This window comes from Pollicipes pollicipes, unplaced genomic scaffold (genome assembly GCF_011947565.3).
Source record: "Pollicipes pollicipes isolate AB1234 unplaced genomic scaffold, Ppol_2.1 Scaffold_7261;HRSCAF=8764_pilon_pilon_pilon, whole genome shotgun sequence".
Classification (NCBI taxonomy): Eukaryota; Metazoa; Arthropoda; class Thecostraca; order Pollicipedomorpha; family Pollicipedidae; genus Pollicipes; species Pollicipes pollicipes.
In genome coordinates, this window is record NW_023597054.1 from 26,226,686 (window position 1) to 26,244,218 (window position 17,533).

The 17,533-nt window shown below is 55.8% G+C and overlaps 1 protein-coding gene across 1 annotated transcript in view; it reads right to left on the reverse strand.

The window, feature by feature from the left end:
- Positions 1–17,533, reverse strand: part of LOC119111240 (disintegrin and metalloproteinase domain-containing protein 10-like) — a 58,621-nt gene that overhangs the window by 12,582 nt on the left and 28,506 nt on the right. Inside the window, 2 exon segments of the mRNA XM_037235061.1 lie at positions 757–875; positions 15,289–15,360. Of these exon segments, the coding sequence (XP_037090956.1) occupies positions 757–875; positions 15,289–15,360 (191 nt within the window).

Consider the following 17,533-nt stretch of genomic DNA (forward strand, 5'->3'; position numbering starts at 1 on the left):
GCATGTATTACGCAAACCTTCTGACACATTAGTATGTTGCAAACATTACAGGAGACACACTTTGAAAAAGCAAGGGAAACAAACTGGATTACTTTCATCGGGCGAGCAGGGATTCAAATGAGATTTCTCCCCGAGGGTCGGCTGCTTTACATAGAAATTCAGGGCTATTCAGGTGGATTTCGAGAAAATTGCCTGTCTGAACAAATAATACGCCGTCTGGTGTTACAATAAGTGAAAATTACAAAAGGTGGGATACTCCCTTTATCAGCACAACAGAATTTTTAAGTCCACCACTCTCTAAAAAAACGCGTTCAAACCCGACGTTGCTTAAAACAAAACAGTGAGGCCTCTCATCTGCCCCGTCAAAGGTATGGAAAGTTTTCACCCATAGCTCAGATGCAGTGCACTTCGTTCATGAGCGGCAGATGCAGCGAGCTCTGCAAACATCGGGCCATAAGTCTGGGGATGTGACCTGTGACCCTCAGGTTCGGTCAGCTACACTGAGGCACGCGTCCGCAGGCGGTTGGCGGTGGGCGGGCCGACTGCGGCTGGGAGCGGCGCCAGTCGAGGCCACAGTGCCGGCGGGCCGCTCGGTCGGCTGGCCGCTCACGAGCGGGGCTCGGGGCGCGCTGCGATCTGGGTTTGTGGGCGGCGGCCCGGTTTGGCGGGCTGCGCCTCGGGCGGTCGGGCGCGGCGTCCGGCCGTGAGAGGCGCGCAGCGGGCCGCGACGGACCAGCGCGCGCGCCGGAACCCTACCCTCCAGCGAGCCGGTGTAGACGGAGCTGGTGTCGAAGGCAACCGGCCCCGAGCTGCTCTCGAACACGACGTCCGGCGCGAAGCGGCCCGGTCCGGCCGGAGGCGGAGACCGGAACTCCCTGCGGGTCACAGGTCACGAGGTCAGACGAGGGTCAGGACTCTGCTCACGGAGCCGCGGCCCCGACAGCCGGCATGAGGAAGTGGTGTGTGTGTGAGTGTGAATGTGCATGCACAAACCCTTTTGCCCCGTCAAAAGGTGTGAAAGACCTTGACGGCCGAAGGTTTTGAAGACCTTTGACAAAGGTCTATGCAAACCTGTGTGCTGTGAAAGTCGCATGGAAAGCACTAAGAGCGCCTTGCGTGAGAGATGGACTGCTTCAGAGAAGATTTGAGCCATGAGCACAATATTCATTGGCTTATGATGGGGAAGAAATATGTTAATGAATTACATCCATCCCGTATAGAGCTGCTTGCTCCTTATGCATTCGGGCACAAAGATTACCCTTGCCGTTGAATCACAGACACCGAAGTCGTTTTGGTTATCCAAAAAGCCGACGGAAACAGTGTCATATGCAATAACTGGAGCACTTCCACATGAAAAATTGCTTTCGTAAAATGCTGCAAAATTCCCCGATACTTTGAAAAAGTGCCTGTTCGGCTACTATATCGAATCTTAACTCCAACTCAGCCGATCCGTGGTATTGATGGCCGGCCTGGGGCCTGCGCTAACGGTAAAACTTCAAAGAAGAGACTGTAATTGACTTCAGGGAATTCATGCCATCTGTTGACGCATGGGACGGACAGGGCCAGACAGTGGGCCACATATGCTTCGGAGCGGTAACGATCCCGCCCGAAGAATTACAGCATTCCTCAACGGAGCGTCCGACCTCATTTGCCAGCGGAAGCGGACTACGCAAACGAGCCGACGTCTGCGGACGAGCCCAGCTGTGCATTCAAGGTGATCGCACATGCACACACACGCGGCTTCATTCAAGCACACCGCAGCACGAGCGTGCACCCATGCGCCTGGGGTGTGACGGTGGGCGAGTCGAATGGGTCGACAGTCGGCACGCTACGCGCCGATCCGTCCTCGGCCGACTCGGCGCCGGACTCGGCGTCCAGTGGCTGTCAAACTAGCGGTCGGTGGCTCGCAAATCGGCCGTGACACTAATTGGGCGTAGAACGCGGAGACGCGACTAACGCGGCACGCATATCGTGCGATCGCCGTTCCTCCGCCGGCGATTGCGCCCGCGGAATGCGACGCGTAGGTAAGCGTGCTGTCTGATTCCGCGGGACGCGCGGTCGTGCGCCGCATTCGGAATGTCCCAGACGGCACTGCGATGCCCGCTTGGCGGAAGTCGAGTCCAGCCAGCCGCGTTCCCAAGCGGGTCGTGTGCAACACCGGTCAACAATCCAACCTCCCCTCCCCCCCCCCCGCCGGCACACACACACACATCACCACCGCGGTCGGTCGGAGCGGTGATGTCTGTCGGTCGGCGCCGCATCGGAAGCGGTCGTCGACCGACCGCGTGGTCTCTTCGTGTGAAGGAATGCAGTCTCCAGGCCTGGAGGGTATGTTTCGTTGCAGAGCTCAAGTCTCCGTGGGGTTTTCGAGGTGATGCGTTGGACGATGTGAGCTGTTGCTAGCCAGTGATACACTGGTGCTATTACAACCCAGTTTCTGTCCAATTCCAGCTGGAGAACAGCGCAAAAAACGATGTGTTCAAAGCCGTCTTTTTCGAAAAGGCACCGCCTGTCGACACGAACGTTTATACGTCCCGGTTTCGGAGAACTCTGAGCACCCAACATCACGTCAGGCTGCTCCAACAAGACTAATGGTTCTTTCAACTTCCCTGACATTTTGGACGTTCTTTTTTAGAAACTGATCCACAAGACGTACCGTTACATCGCACAGAGGACTGTATGAAGGCGAGCCTGAAGTTCGGATTATCGTGCGGAATGTAGTATGACGGTAATGTGGAGGATCGTCACTCGCCATAGCTTAAGGTTCATTACCGCGTGTGAATATGTCATAAGAGGGAGATTGCAATCTGAGATATTTAATTATCCAGTCAATCCTGCCGAGCCGTAGCGGAAGGATTGTCGATTGCCTGCCGACCGTGAAGCGGATTTTCATTCCGGCATTCGTAAGGCAGGCAAGCGGCCGACCTCCACTGAACTTGCCGCATGCCTGCCAGTAATATTAAATATATTTTCCAAACATTTTGTTAAAGAGCTTCGTCACTTGATTAATGGACACATTGTCTGGCAGGTAAAAGTAAACAAGTTGGCTTTTGTGCTAGGATTTTTTGTGCTTTATGCTTTGTGCACAGAAAAATATTGGGTTTTTCCAGATATGCCTTCATAACCTATATGCATGAGGCATCGGGATTCAACCATATTGGGGCTTACCTCTCATCATACTTCGCATCATTGTTTTGACTGTTGTTCACTTCGAATGGACAACAGCCAGCGTTGTCCATCTAAAATTAATGTTGTCATATAATCGTAATTTAGGATCGGGATCAGTGTTCAAGCATATAAATGCCATACATATACACTATTGCAGCTCTTTTACCTGCCGAGCCAACGACACCACAGCGGTGTGTTTTGAGTACTATGATACTGAGCACTCGGTGCCACTTGTCTACCATGTGGCCCATGTTAAAGGGGATATAATATCACTTTCAGCGTTTAAGGTGTTGTTAAATCAGACGAATGCGATTTTATCAGTAATATCATTTTCCTCGAAATACTTCTGCAAGGCTCGGAATATCGGTTGACAGTGGCCGCTCCTGCGGAAGAAATCTCATTTGACTCCCTGCTCACTGCTATGAAAGTAAGACATTACATATACCTCGCTTTCCCAAACGTGTGCGTTCCGTAATGTTTGCGACAAGCTACATGTCAACATGTTTGTGTAATGAATGCTATAAATCCCTGAAACATTCTGGACAAAATGCATGCGATCATGAAGCTTTTATCTCACGAATTCATTGGGATGCTATGATATGGCTTAAATTTATCCCATATCTCTCCAATATGGCGTTAACCACATTGGCTCTTTTCAAGGCGGACTTTGACTTTGGAAATGGAAGTTTTACATGGTCCACAGTGACGCACTGGTTCAAACTTCAACCAGTGCACGTCTTCGCAACAGGCCCTTGTCGCACTTTGACCAATCACAAGCGCTCTCTTATTCGCACTATTAGAGGTGCCACGGGTGGTTGTCATAACAACGGCGATCGCGAGTGCAAGGAAGAAGCGTGGTGATGTTACAAAGCGCGGACAGCGTACTTTGGACTCGAAGATAATTAAAATTGATATCCCTACTACGTCTTGACGGTGCTGCAGTGGCAATACCCAGTGTCTTCATAAGACGTAACTGGTCCTGAGGTTCACTAGAGCATATTTTTGAAAAATGCTTCAGATGTGGAACACTGCCTTTAAGACCAAAACATTGCAGAATTTCTGCAGCGCAAGGGCGCGGAAGGTTGCCAAAAGATGCCACTGCACTTCGGAGATAAATGAACTTTCTTCGCCTTCAAGACACACTTATTGTTTTGCCTGTTAAATATTTTAAAGTTGAAGACTTCCCCTCATTAAACAATGCCAAAAAATAAGCATTTTAAAATGGATGCGCCGTGAGAGATTTCAAGCCATGAGATGTACGATCAAAATTAAAGCAGCTGTGTACGTGTGCCCAAGCATATGGCGTGTGCTGTATGCGGTTGTTATGCACCCAGTTGTTACAGCTGTATGCAGACCGCGGCCCGTACAGCAACGTCATGCGCTAACTAGTTTCCATGCCGACACACATGCCTACGTTATAACCGTGCAAGCTTGTAAATTATGCTTTGGGCTCCCAGTCCTTGATATTTCTGCGAAACCCCAACGCACTGTTCATAATTTCATCACCACCTCCACAAATCGTATTGACGCGCGATTGGTGGTTTGTGGTTTGAGAGCCACTGAACTCTCCCGAGTGGGCGCTGAACGAGCAGCGAGCCGCCCAATTTTGCTGGCCCGTCTCCGCCCGTTAGCCTTGTGGCCGCCAAGACACCTATAGTTTGGCTGTTTGGAGCGGGCAGGGCCGGTCTCTGTCCGCCGGCCTCACCGGGCATCAGACGATACAGTTGCGAAGCGCGACAAGGCGCTCCCACGGACGTCTCCCTGATGTCGCCTCGGGCGGAACGACGTCCCGCTGATTTTTTGGGCGCGACGCTGGCTCGCCGCGCCATGTGGTGGAATGACACAGCCGGTGGGTGTACCTGGCCTTCATTCTCTTCGCCAAGGTCGCAGAACTGCGCTGAAAACGCCGTTTGGGATGCCGATACGACCGGCGGGGGAGACGCCGACGCCGACCCGACCGCCGACGCCGGTCGGCTCCGCCACCGCCGCGGCCGCGGAGCCGACCACCGGCGCCGCAGCCGACGTTCAGCCGGCCACCGCTGACGTCATCGGCTGTGGTCAGCTGACTGCCATGGTCAGCGCCACCCGCAGCCGACCGCGCCAAGTCCGCCGCCGAGTGAAGCCTGCTGGGAAAGCCGACGGAAAACCGTTGGGCCGCGCGGAGAAATGAGCCAGCGCGGTGACCTGTTTTCATATCCCGGCCGACACGCCGTCCTGACCCACTGCCGCGCGACACTGAATGGGGTGGCAGCGGCCGCCGCCGACGGACGGGGCCGGGCCGGCAGGTCGTGTATGGGGAGACGGGACGACCCGCCTCGGCCGCACCCGTGCCGTTTTCGCAATCGGCCGCATCCACAAACAAGACCTCGAACTTGTGATGCAACAAAGCGGGCAGCCACGCGTCCTCGCAGGGCTCTCGACGGCTCCGGCACGTGGCGTACATTGATCAGTGTCGCGCTGTGGGCTGAGACATGCACTGGCGCGCAATCACTGCCCGGTTTGCCGCCGCGGTAACGGACCAACGACCGCCAGCTGTTGAACGCGACGTGGGCGGGTCTGAGTCACAGGCACTGCTGGCCGGCCGGCCGGTGGCGCGGCCCGTGCCGGTACAGCGCGAAGCCGCAGCGCAGCTGTGACCTTGCCTGACCTCCGGTGGCGGCCCGCGGGTTCCCGTGTGACCCGTGTCGCCGCGCTGCCGCCAGCTGGCGTCGAATCGGGGGAGGGGCGGCGCAGTAGCGGTTGTGAAACCGCGGCTGAATCGGGGCCGAGCGGGAGGCCGCCTCATGACTGCCCGATTGTGTGAGAGGCGGCTCGTCCGCGTGCGCGGCCGGGCCTTCGTGCAAGTGTGTCAATACGAGGCCCGCTATGCTGATGGCGCGGCGCGCGGGCCGACGCCCCACGCCTCAACTGCGCGCCCGGCCCGCCGTAGCCATCGGATCTGGGACATCGGATCCTGGGAAGGCTAGCTTCGAACACTGCGCTTGAAAAAGCGTGGCGACAAACGTGGCGGAAACGAAGCCTAGCAGGATGAAAGCTGTGCTTTTGGACTGCCTTGTAGGAGGGGGCAAGGCTCCGCCGGTCCCCATTACATCCGGTTGCGGCCGCGGCTGCGGGGGGCGAGTCTCGGCAGCGGACCGCGGCTGCGGATCTGGCACGTTATCCTGTCATCTGCCGGCCGTTACTGTGATGTCAGGCGCATGACAGCGGACCCGGCCGGCGGCGGACGGGCCGCCGGCCGGATACCATGAACCATGTACCGGTGACGCGCGCTTCTCGGACAGTGTGGCCGTCTGCAGCCCCTGGTCTCGCCGCCGGCCGGGCCCGGGTCCTCTCGCTCTTCGCCCCCGGTCCTGACGCGCGTGTGGGCGGCACGCCTGGCGAGCTGGTAACGGTGACGCGACCGTCCTGTCGCGCCGAGATACGAGGATTCCTCACCGCGTGGGCCGGACTCAGACTCGTCCTGCGCGCCAGATCCATCAAAAATTCCGCTGCGCGCGGGCCAGATTCCTCCCGTGCGCCCAGCTCCGCTGAGAACTCTGCGTCTCGTAGGTCGTGCTCGTGGCGTTCGAGGCCTACGCACCTTCGGCCGCGCGCTCGAAGACGGTGACAGGTGACCTCACGGCTGCAGCTGGGTTCGGGCCGAGGTCGGGCCGAGCCGGTGAGCGCGTGACGCGGCGAAGGCGGTGCAGTGATGCGATGTCACGCGCGTCACGTGAGGGTGACAGCCGCCGCCGCTGGCGCTTACAGGACAGGTCAAAGGGAAGTCAGAACCGAAATGAAAGAGGATAAAAGACGGAGAATTTTGGCAAGGACTGGCACTTTTGGCAAGCAGGCTAGAATGGGCCCAGATCAAATGACAAAGAGTGAAAAGAACCATGAGCCAACGGGAATTCAATTCGGGGTGGGGAAATATTAACAAAAAACAATTAGTTATGGGTCAAAAGTAGAATGGACAAACGTCTGGTGTCCACATGCTTTGCTTTGCAAAGGGATAGCGCCATTGGTGCCGATTACAGCTCTTTTGGAATTGCGGGCTAAAGCGTACTGAAAATAAAGTAGTGCTCACCAACATCATTGCGTTCTGCGACACTGCTTTCGCACAGTCGCAGCGGCAGCTCACCAATGTTGCAAAGGCAGCCCACTGTGGTTGCGTTCAACTCGTAACAAAAACTAAAACTTTTACGTTAATCTAAGCATATTTCACTTCGTCAAAAACACCCACGATCGTGGCGGTGGCTAACGCAAACTGCAGTTTCCATCGTCGCATGTCTTGAGCCAATGCAGAAGCGGTTTCCTTAAAAACAGAACACTTTCAACTGTTTTTCGCTTTAAGATTGTACTTTTCTTTGAGAAACTAGCCACAGTTTTTTAGAAATCACATTTGCGAATGGTGAGTGTCCCGAAAGGGCGGGAGGGGAGGGGGGGGGGAACTCAGTTCATTCTCGCTCAAGCTGTCGTGACATGTTTCTCAATCCTCAGGTCTTGCCCTGCTAGTTTTCCCCCAAGCCCCCACATTACTGCATTCTGGGGTAGCGATGTTGTGACGTCATTACGGAACTAAGTCATATAGCACCAATGCTATGGCGGCGTGACAACGCTGTTCTTTGCAAGGCTTGTTTAACCACTAATATGCCCATAAGCAGACTTTTTCGACCTAGCACATTCAATGAAGCATTTGCAGCAGGGAAATAACGTTGGTTTGCAACAGAACCACAAAATTATTGCTGAATTGCGCTACCAGCCTGCCCCCGACAAACGAATGGCGTTTACCCATTCACCAGTGGTTTATCCCGAAGAACTCTAACCGGAAGTGCTTAGAAACAGTCTGTGTAAGAGAGTTCGACATGCAACAACAGCAACAACATAGGATAGAAATGAGATACTGCGGGCCAGACGGGTTCGCGGCACCTTGGGACGCGCATTGAGAAGTTGGAATGCACATCCTGTAGCCATAGGGGGAGCGTTGTTAGGGTGGATGCAGGGTTGGCCTTCCCGTATTGGGGAAGTGTGTGGTGATCCCCGGGTGCTTAAATACAACGCGTTCCATTTCAGTTCCAGACGGCAGTTTTCCTGCAAAATGGGCTGATTTCAGGTAAGTTTTGCAATTTCTGCCAGTCGAGGCCCATATATCAGCTCCGAAATAGTCTAATAGGGATATTTTAGAGTGGTGGCGGTATTATTCTCTGCGCACCATTTTTACCTGACCCATCCAACATTATGCATCTGTAAGTTAACCAACACTTAGGAAGATCATGGGGCAGCAACAGCGAAATCCTTAGCCCCTGCCCTCCTGACATTACCTCATTTTCACATTTCACTCCATATAGGTACTGCAGTGCAAAAATGTATGCATGATCACTGCCCATTAATTAATTTAATGATAACATAACATAAATATTCATGCGCGTTAGCCTGAAACGAATATGGCTTCGGTGCCGTAAGTAGAAAAAGGTGCTTAGTAGGATTTATTTTACAATCAGATCCTTGCATTGATTTGTCTTTAGAAGACTTAAACTGAAAAACATTATATCTATTCACATAGCATTAAAGTTAAGGTGAAGAATGGAGCTGGCCATCCAGTTGAGTAGCGAAATCACTGTTTTTAATCATGCAACTAGTATCTACCAACCTTTTCGTAGTATCAACCAAACACCATACTGTGGGTTATCAGAGTTTAGTCCCATGGTGACGTCACGTCTACGTTGCCTTCTTTAGTAACCTTGGCTTTCCTATAGGGGTTAAGTTTTATCAATGCGAGCCCCACAAACATGTCCCCTTTTCGCAAGTTCTACAGCCGTCACCGATGTCGAAGGGTTGAAACACTGTGTCATGGAATGTCACCAATGTGGTACCCGAGGTGTATGCAAATGTCACTGTCATCGATGCACTGCCCATAAATCCTGACACACAACCACACCCACACCACAATTACACCCTCACCCACACCCGCTCGAGCACGCACACACACACACCACACACACAACACACACACACACACACACACACACACACACACACACACACACACACACACAACACACACACACACACACACACACACACACACACACACACACATACACACACACACACACACATAACACACACACACACACGCACACACACCCGCTCACACCCGCACACACATACACACACGCACACACACGCACACACACAACACATACACACACATACACACGCACACACACGCACACACACGCACGCTCGCCACTATAATGGTTGACAGGGATAAAGGTCGCTGTTAAAGGGAAGAGGCCAAGTTTCAACAGCTCGAAAGAAATAAAAGATTTAGCGCGATGCGCAGAAGTCAAAATGGTTAAGTCGTGAAAAGACAACTGGTCAAAAGAGGCGCAGCTGGAGAATGCTAGAAAAAGTCTGTGAGACAATGCACCAGAAATGAACGTCCTTTCGGTGGGGAGCCTTTCAAAATTGTGCCAACGTCGATGAAAGTTGGATGACTGCTGCCGCACTTGCAACGCCTCAGTCGTGAAGAATGGTGTATTGGTCCAACAATAGGGAACTGAAGAAGATAACCCTGATCAAGGGTTCACGTGTTTCACCTCCGTCGGGCCCAAGATGACCCACGGCGTTTGTTTAAGAAACTTGCTTTAACCAAGAGGAAAACGCCATCGAATAGCTCAATAAAGCTGCGCCACGATGGAATTCTGGAAGACTGGTGCAGGTGACCCTGCATGGGCCGTAGCAGACTACTTAGTCAAGTACGTTATTGGTACGTCTTTTTCATTCAAACAGCCATGTGCTCTGCGACAGGGAAGGGAGGAAAAGGTGTTATATGTGCCGCAGCCTGCTTGAGCACACTCCTAATGGCAATTGTAAAATCAAGTCATCCGATCGGTGGCATGTCGAATCAGGTCATGAGAACCAAGTGCATCTATTGTGGTACGCATAACCCAGCCTGCTATTTTATGAACCAAGCGCGGTGCGATAAAAAATAATACACAATACATAGCTGTTGTGAAACTGCGTTACATACCAGGAGATATGATATGTGATGTCTCAACTTAGGTCACAAAAGAAAATATTGTTGTTTAATGATTCCTACATTAGGCTTATTTGAAGTGACCTCATTGAGCTATGGCTTCTTTCCACATGATGAATTTGGGCAGCAATATGATGTACAGAGGCCTGCGCTCTCTCCTTGTGAATTTGGCCCCTAGACCAGCGCTGGATTGTTCCCTGTTGACATGGATTGCTTATGGGGTCCTCTCCCCCAGCCCCGTCTGTCATTTTGACTCTTGTCCCCAATGAGTCCCACTTCCGACCTTTGTTCGGTTACCACTGCCTCGGATCTGATCATTTTCCATCTGGCTGTTTGTATGGACGAGGCGCGCCCCCCCCCCCCCCCTCGCGCGAGCTTCCAGTGCGGCCGGCGGCCGGCGAGCCAGGCGCCGGCGGCCGTCACCGGTCGGCCCTGAACTGCGGGCGGCGAGCGGTGCCGGCACGGGGGCGGCGGCGGCCGCCGCGGCGGCCGCGGCGGCGCCGCGGCGGCGGTGGCGGCGGTCCGGCCCGGCGGCCTAACTAACTCTTCGCCAGCGAGACGGGCAAGGCCAGAACCGACGCCGGCTGACCGAGGGCGACGGAGCCGACGGCCGGTCGCGCTGGTGAGGGGGACGGTCGTCCATTGGTGAGACCCATGAGACAGCCCGCCTCCACCGTGCTGCTCATCACTCCTGACATTCCGTTCGTAACTGCCGACAGCGGGGTGGGGGTGGGGGATATGGATGACCGTCTTTGTCTGCCCAGACCCTCGGCTGTCGCTGCATTGTTGTCCATTGTCCGCGTGACTGCAGACCGGCGCGCTGGGAGAGCGGGCAGACTGTGCCGAGCCGTCAGGTCATGGCTAGCGGCCGGCTGGACGGCGGCCCATCCCTGGTCCGTCCCTCGCCTGTCCCTGGTCCGTCCATGATCCGCTCATGTCCTGGCACGCCGGCCACCGGGCCGGGGGCAGCCCAGTCCGGCGCAGCCTGCACCAGGCGCGAGGCTCGCTCTGCTCCCAACTCCGGAGATGCGGCAACGGATGCACCGGCTGAAACCGACAGAGCGTGTCCTGGCTGGCGGGAAGCGGGATCAGTGGACGAGGCCGATAACGGGTAGTTTCTCTGGCTGTTCGGGTTTGGTGATCGCGATGTGATGCACGTGACGCAACGCCAAGCCGGTGACTCCAAGTGGTGACTCCGAGTGTGTTAGGCGAAAACAACGCGCATGCTGCATCCGACGTATGAGGAAAATCAGCTTGGATCTCGCTTCAAGTTATCGTCAATCCGACACGAATATCAGTTGTTAGACCGACTGGAATGGTATAAAAAAGGAGTCAACGAGACGGAAAAATACGGCCAGCGGGAATGTTGGCCCGACGGGTGTTACAGTTACGGTTGCCTTTATACATACCAGTCAGTTTAACTAGAGATACTCGTTTCGATAAAGGTGTGTAGCCGAAATATCAGTACATCTATCTCTCCATAGTTCTGTTTTTTTTCTATGAGAAATGAAGTAATTCATACTGCCCTACCTATATGCATAATGTTCCTCGTAAATGCACTTAACAATTTATGTGCTTCGGTGACATTTTCACCTGAGGAGATGTTACTTTAAAGCCTTCAATTTTTGGCAACGTCGTTAGATGGCGTCGTGGCAATGGTGTTAGGTTAGCTTCAGACCCTGGTCACAGCGACTTCATTCCAAGGCGACTTTGACAGTCGATGCAAAATTATTATTCCAAGTTAATGATAACTTAAAACGAGATCCAAGCTGGTTTTCCTCATACGTTGGACACAAGTAAGTGCCGTTATTTTCGGTCGCTAACTGCTATCAACACTTCCACGGGTGACCGATGATGATGGTCATCTGGGTCATAGTGTGCCGCCGACTGCTTTGCTCAAATGGTGTGTTCGTACGAGAAATTGATCAAGCCATTTACTTCCAAAGCAGCTACCCCAGGGAAATACCGATATACACTTACTCTGGAGCAAATGACCTTTGGTTTCACCCATTTCACGGCTACTGACATTCGTTTCGAGAGAGGAATGTGCCGAAATATCAATAATACCTAAGGTATTCAGTGCATTTGCAAGAACATTGTTAACATAGGTAAGGCAGTGGTAATAGCCCTTTTCCTTGGAGAAAACCAGAGAATGGACATATAGATAGGCTGATGTTCTGGAAACATGGTTTTATTAAAACAATAGTAGAAGGCTCAGTGCATTTTCGGGGAATGAAGTTTAGTTATATTTACATCATAACTATACAATGCAAACCTCTGATTCTTCTGCGAGGAGTAACACCATCAATACTGCCTAATTTCCAATGCACTTACAACCTGGCTATTATGCCATACCATACTCCGCGCAGTTTCAAAGCGCAACTGGTCTTATACGATATGATGCTGTTTTAGAGGCCGTTAGTGGGTCTGCGAGGCCTCAGTTGTCAAATCATTCGAAAAGTGAATAAATTAAACAAGTGACGATAAGTATGTCGAGGCTTCGACCGGTTCAGCCAGTTTCTGTGACCGTACTGCTGACACAATAGACACCGCATGTCGCGTCGGGAGGTTTGCCGCCTGCCAGCTCCATCCTATCTCCCCCCCCCCCCATGTTTGCGGGCGGTATGCCCAAATTGCAGCGAAACGGGGCGGTACAGGCGTCCAACCGGTATTGATCTTCTTCTGTTGCCAATAGTCACTACCCCTCCACCGCGTGTAACAAACCAATGTACGGCCGGCGACCACGTAAAAAAGTTCAACTGCTACAGGAATACCAATTCAGATCACAGCACCGCGCTTTCTTTGTTTGTCGATAGTGTCTGACGTGCATGACAGAACGGCCGCTCACCCCCCGCACTAAACGACCCGTAAATCGATTGACTCCCCAGCGCCCGCCACCTGCGGCGGTGTGGGGTCAGACGGCTAACACTGCGTCAGGGCCGGCTCTTCGGGCGCTCCGGGGCCGACCACGGGGCTGACCGACCGCCGCCCGTACGGTACAGGGGTGACGCGGTCGGCCGCCGGGTCAGACCAGCGTGGGGACGAGCCGCGCGGCGGGCCATGGCCCCGGAACTGGCGCGCACCGCCGCCGGGACGCGGCCGGCGCCGCGGCGGCGCCCGGGCCGACAACCGTTGTCACGGCATGGAGGATCGCCAGAGCATGCCGCCCATTCACGGCTCATTGTTTGACGGAACGGGAGCAAGCGTGCGTCACCGGAGCGGAGCCGGCCAGCTGCATGACCAGGGGCCGGCGGCGGGGGGGGGGCAAAATACCCCGCACGAGCAGGGCCACCCTGCCCATGTTCAACCAGTGCAGACTGCATTCATCCAAACGGCAATCAATTCAGATACCCGTGCGCCTAACAGCGCGCACGATACTTCATCACCTCGAGAAGAAACGGGCTATCAACAGCGAAGGGCAAAACGCGAGCAGCCGACGACAAAGACGAGCCGGCAATGTCGGCGGGCTGAACGCGCGGGGCAGCGCCCGTGCCTTTGTCCCTGCCCTGACAGCGTTTCGCGTGGCTGGAAGGGGCCGCGGGTGGGCGCGGGGACGCGCGCCGGGCTTGCCGGCTCGCGATCGGCTTCCAATGCGCGCCGGAAGCGCGGCCGCCCTTGGCCCATCACACGCGGAGGAGAGACAGAGGACCAGCTGACGGCCGTCTCGCGCCAGCCCCGGCCGAGGCGGCCGCCAACAGTGGAGCTAGCAGGGCGCTGTGCGCCGCCTTATTCGGGGAGGCCGTTGATTGTTTGTCGCCTGCGCGGCCAATCACCTGCCGTCAGATCGGCCACCTGCTCCCTCCCCTGCGCGCGCGTGCGTGTGTGTGTTTGTGTACTTTGTGTGTGGTGGGCGTGGTGGGTGGTGGGGAGGGCTTTGAGGCGACTGCTCGCAGCGTCTGGTCATGTCAGAGGAGACTGCCAGCGCCGTCTCTGTTCGGCCGAGGCCCGGGCCGCCCGTGAAAAGGTTGCCACAGACTTCCGGCCTCGCGCCGCTCAGTCGGCGCCACGGCATTGACCTGGACACGGCCTGCACATTGCACAATGGGCGGCAGACGCGCGAGCTCGGCTGACCGAGTCGTGCGTGGGTTGACCCGTGTGGTGGGGCCAGAGCAGAGGAGCCAGGTCGCGGCCAGAGCAGAGGAGCCAGATCAGCGGACAGAGCAGAGGAGCCAGATCAGCGGACAGAGCAGAGGAGCCAGATCAGCGGATAGAGCAGAGGAGCCAAGATCAGCGGACAGAGCAGAGGGGCCAGGTCAGCGGACAGAGCAGAGGGGCCAGGTCAGTGGCCAGAGCAGAGGAGCCAGGCTAGCGATCAGGGCAGAGGATCCAGGTCAGTGGCCAGAGCAGAGGAGCCAGGTCAGTGACCAGAGTAGAGGAGCCAGGCTAATGACCAGAGCAGAGGAGCCAGGTCAGCGGCCAGAGCAGAGGAGCCAGGCTAGCGACCAGAGCAGAGGAGCCAGGTCAGCGGACAGAGCAGATGTCTTGCCATCCGCGCGCGTGGTACCCGAAGATGATGCCGCGTGGCGGCGCGCACGCCCCCACATGAGTCACGTCACGGGCTCCCCTGATATGGACTGTTATCCAGTCCATATATCGCGCCCTGGATATGCAGTCAGAGTCGGATGTGGACCTATTTGCTTTGAAAGTGACGAGCCTACACGCAACGCGCACACAACCTCAGAGTGAGCACGTGCGGGGCTTCGGTAATGTTCGACAGCTACGCTTTGTAAATGGATTTCACTCATGTGCTTTTCATTCTAGAGAACACATTTCGCAGGTGCACGCATACAGGAACTGCGCTCCAGCGGTTGGCTAATTGGCTGTCTCTAACTGGTAAGGGGTCATCCATAGTTTACGAAACGGTGGAGGGGAGGGCTCGTGACAGGTGCTAAGCCAGTAGCTAGGGTTACCTAAAGTTAAAATAGCTACATGGAATATATAAATCATGGAAAAATGCGTTAGGTAATGTATTGGATGCTCCTTCGCACCGGGCTAGCCAGTCCGGGCGCATGCCCGAACAAGCTGGGCAGGGCGGCCTGCCTCCCGCAGGTGGGCGGTGGCAGGGCGGACGGCTGCGGCAGGCAGGCCGGGTCTCTGACCTGTCGCTGGCGTGGAACCGCAGCTGCACGTGCCGGCGGGGGTCGGGCCTGACGGCGGACGCGCCGATGCTCCTGCTGCAGAGCCACGGCGTCATACCGCAACGGCTCGTAGTGGCGGACAAAGTCGTTTAAAATGGTTGCCTGCAAAAGCGGTGTGTCATCAGCACGTTTTCCAGAACTTCGCGAGCAGAGGCCGTCCGCGGATCACAGGCGAACATCGGGGGCTTAAGTCTAAGCGTTTTCCTCAAGCAAAGGCATGCCACGAGCAACGCGCGGCGGCCAGCCTTGTTGGAGGGCGGGTGGGGGCACGATAAGACGCGGAGAAGGGCAATCCCACGCAATCAGGACCCTTAAAGCTACGTTGCCAATGCCTGAGGCTGTCATGCTGCTGGAAGAAAGTCCAACTGAAAGGAGCACTGCTTCATTGTTCACGTACACGCATGAAGACACGCATAGACGACTACACGCCGCTAAGTATACGTTGCAGCACACAAACAGCCTTTAAGTATGGTCGCCACGTGATCCGAACTATGAGCGGGAGGGCCACGGACGCCGCCGAGCGGAGTCGCTATTGTGCAAACTCGGCCTGTGTTGTTCGGCTCAAGGTGTATGTGGCCGCATAACTCCGCTCCATGGCGCGGGACATGACGGCAGCTGACGCATGCTGACAGGCGCGGGCCGAGCGCACGCGTGTGCGGACTGACCTGGCCTGGAGCAGGCTGCCCGGCGGGGAGCGGGGCGCGCCGCCGCCGCAGCGGCGGCGCTCTCCACCCTCGCCCCATTCGGTCCGGCTCCTCGGGCCATGCCGTGAGCCGGCAGCTCACTAAACACCGATAATACAAAGACTCGGCCCGGGCACGCCCGGCCGCAGCCTGCCGAGCAGATGCAGCGATGCGGCTTTGTGTTGCGCTGTCTGACTCATGGTCCGGTCCGGCCTCGGCCGTCCGGTTCTGGCATGGGCCGAGGGATGGCTCGGCTGTCGGCGATGCCGGCGGAAGAACAGCCGGGCAGCCGCGACCGAGGCGCGGCGAGCCGGCCGGGGACCCCACGAAAGCCGTCCTCGCATAGCCGTCCTCTCGGACCCGTTCTCACACGGTGTCCTCTCAGCGCCGGGCCCCCTCCGATCGCCCGGACGTCCCCTGAGACGTGCCAGCCGGCCGTTCCTCCCAGCCGGCGCGGGGCGGAGGCGCCGGGCCTGGGAGAGTCGGCCGGCGGGTGGCGCGGCGCAGGGCCGACCGTCGGCCAGGTGGTCGGCCGGCGGGTCATCGTCCCGGCTCTTACCTCGCACGACGGTGGCGGCGGCGCACAGCAGCAGCAGGCTCCAGCGCGGCAGCATGTCCGAGCACGAGTGACGCGCGCCGCGGCCGCGGCCAGCATCGCAGTGCTGCCCACGCAGGCGCACACGCGCTCCCGCTCGCCCTCACTGGCCGGCCGCTGCGCGTGGCGCTCCTTCGCGGCCGCCGGCTCACCCGTCTTTGTGGCCCCGCCGCGCCGCCGCCGCCGCCGCCGCCGCCGCCGCCGAGGTCAGCTGACGCCGGAGAACGGGCCGTGACGTCACGGCGACGGCATGACGTCACGTCCCAGGTGGGCGGCTGGATGCGGTCGGCACGCACTGACCGCGCCGAAATTGAAAGTGTCCGGCGTGCTGTCGCATTACGGCTCAGCCGGGTTGAGTTGGCCGTCCCTTGATGCATTTAGAGGCGCGTCGATCGTAAGGCCATTTTGCCCCCTATTTTTGGGAAGGGTCTTATTGTATTTTGTTCCGTTTTATCGAAAGGTTGCCACGGTATTGTCGTTTTGTTATTCCTTGATATGTCCAATGCTGAGGTAGTTGCGTTTAAGTAGGAATTGAGTCATCAGAAACGTTCAACGTTCGTATGATTTTGTTTAAAACGAAAAGTGGTATTCCGGAGAACAGCACCACAGCCTTACGAAATGCAAAACAGTATACAAATGGCAACTTCTGCACTTTTTGTTTCGACTCAGCTGTGCTATGCAGGACGTCATGGCCAAACACATTGCCGCCATACTGTTGGATGACATAAGTGCAAGAAATCATCGTGACTGCAGTGCAAGATGCGACCCCCTGGCAACAAAAACCTGGATCGATGTAGACAGAGCATTGACGGACATTGTCCTGACGTTTAAAATGTGATTACAGTTGGTCACTGGGCTGTTTGTTCGCGGCTTTTTGAGCTTTTGAAAACCTGGCTTTATCACATCTTTTACTCAGCCAGTAGTCGGC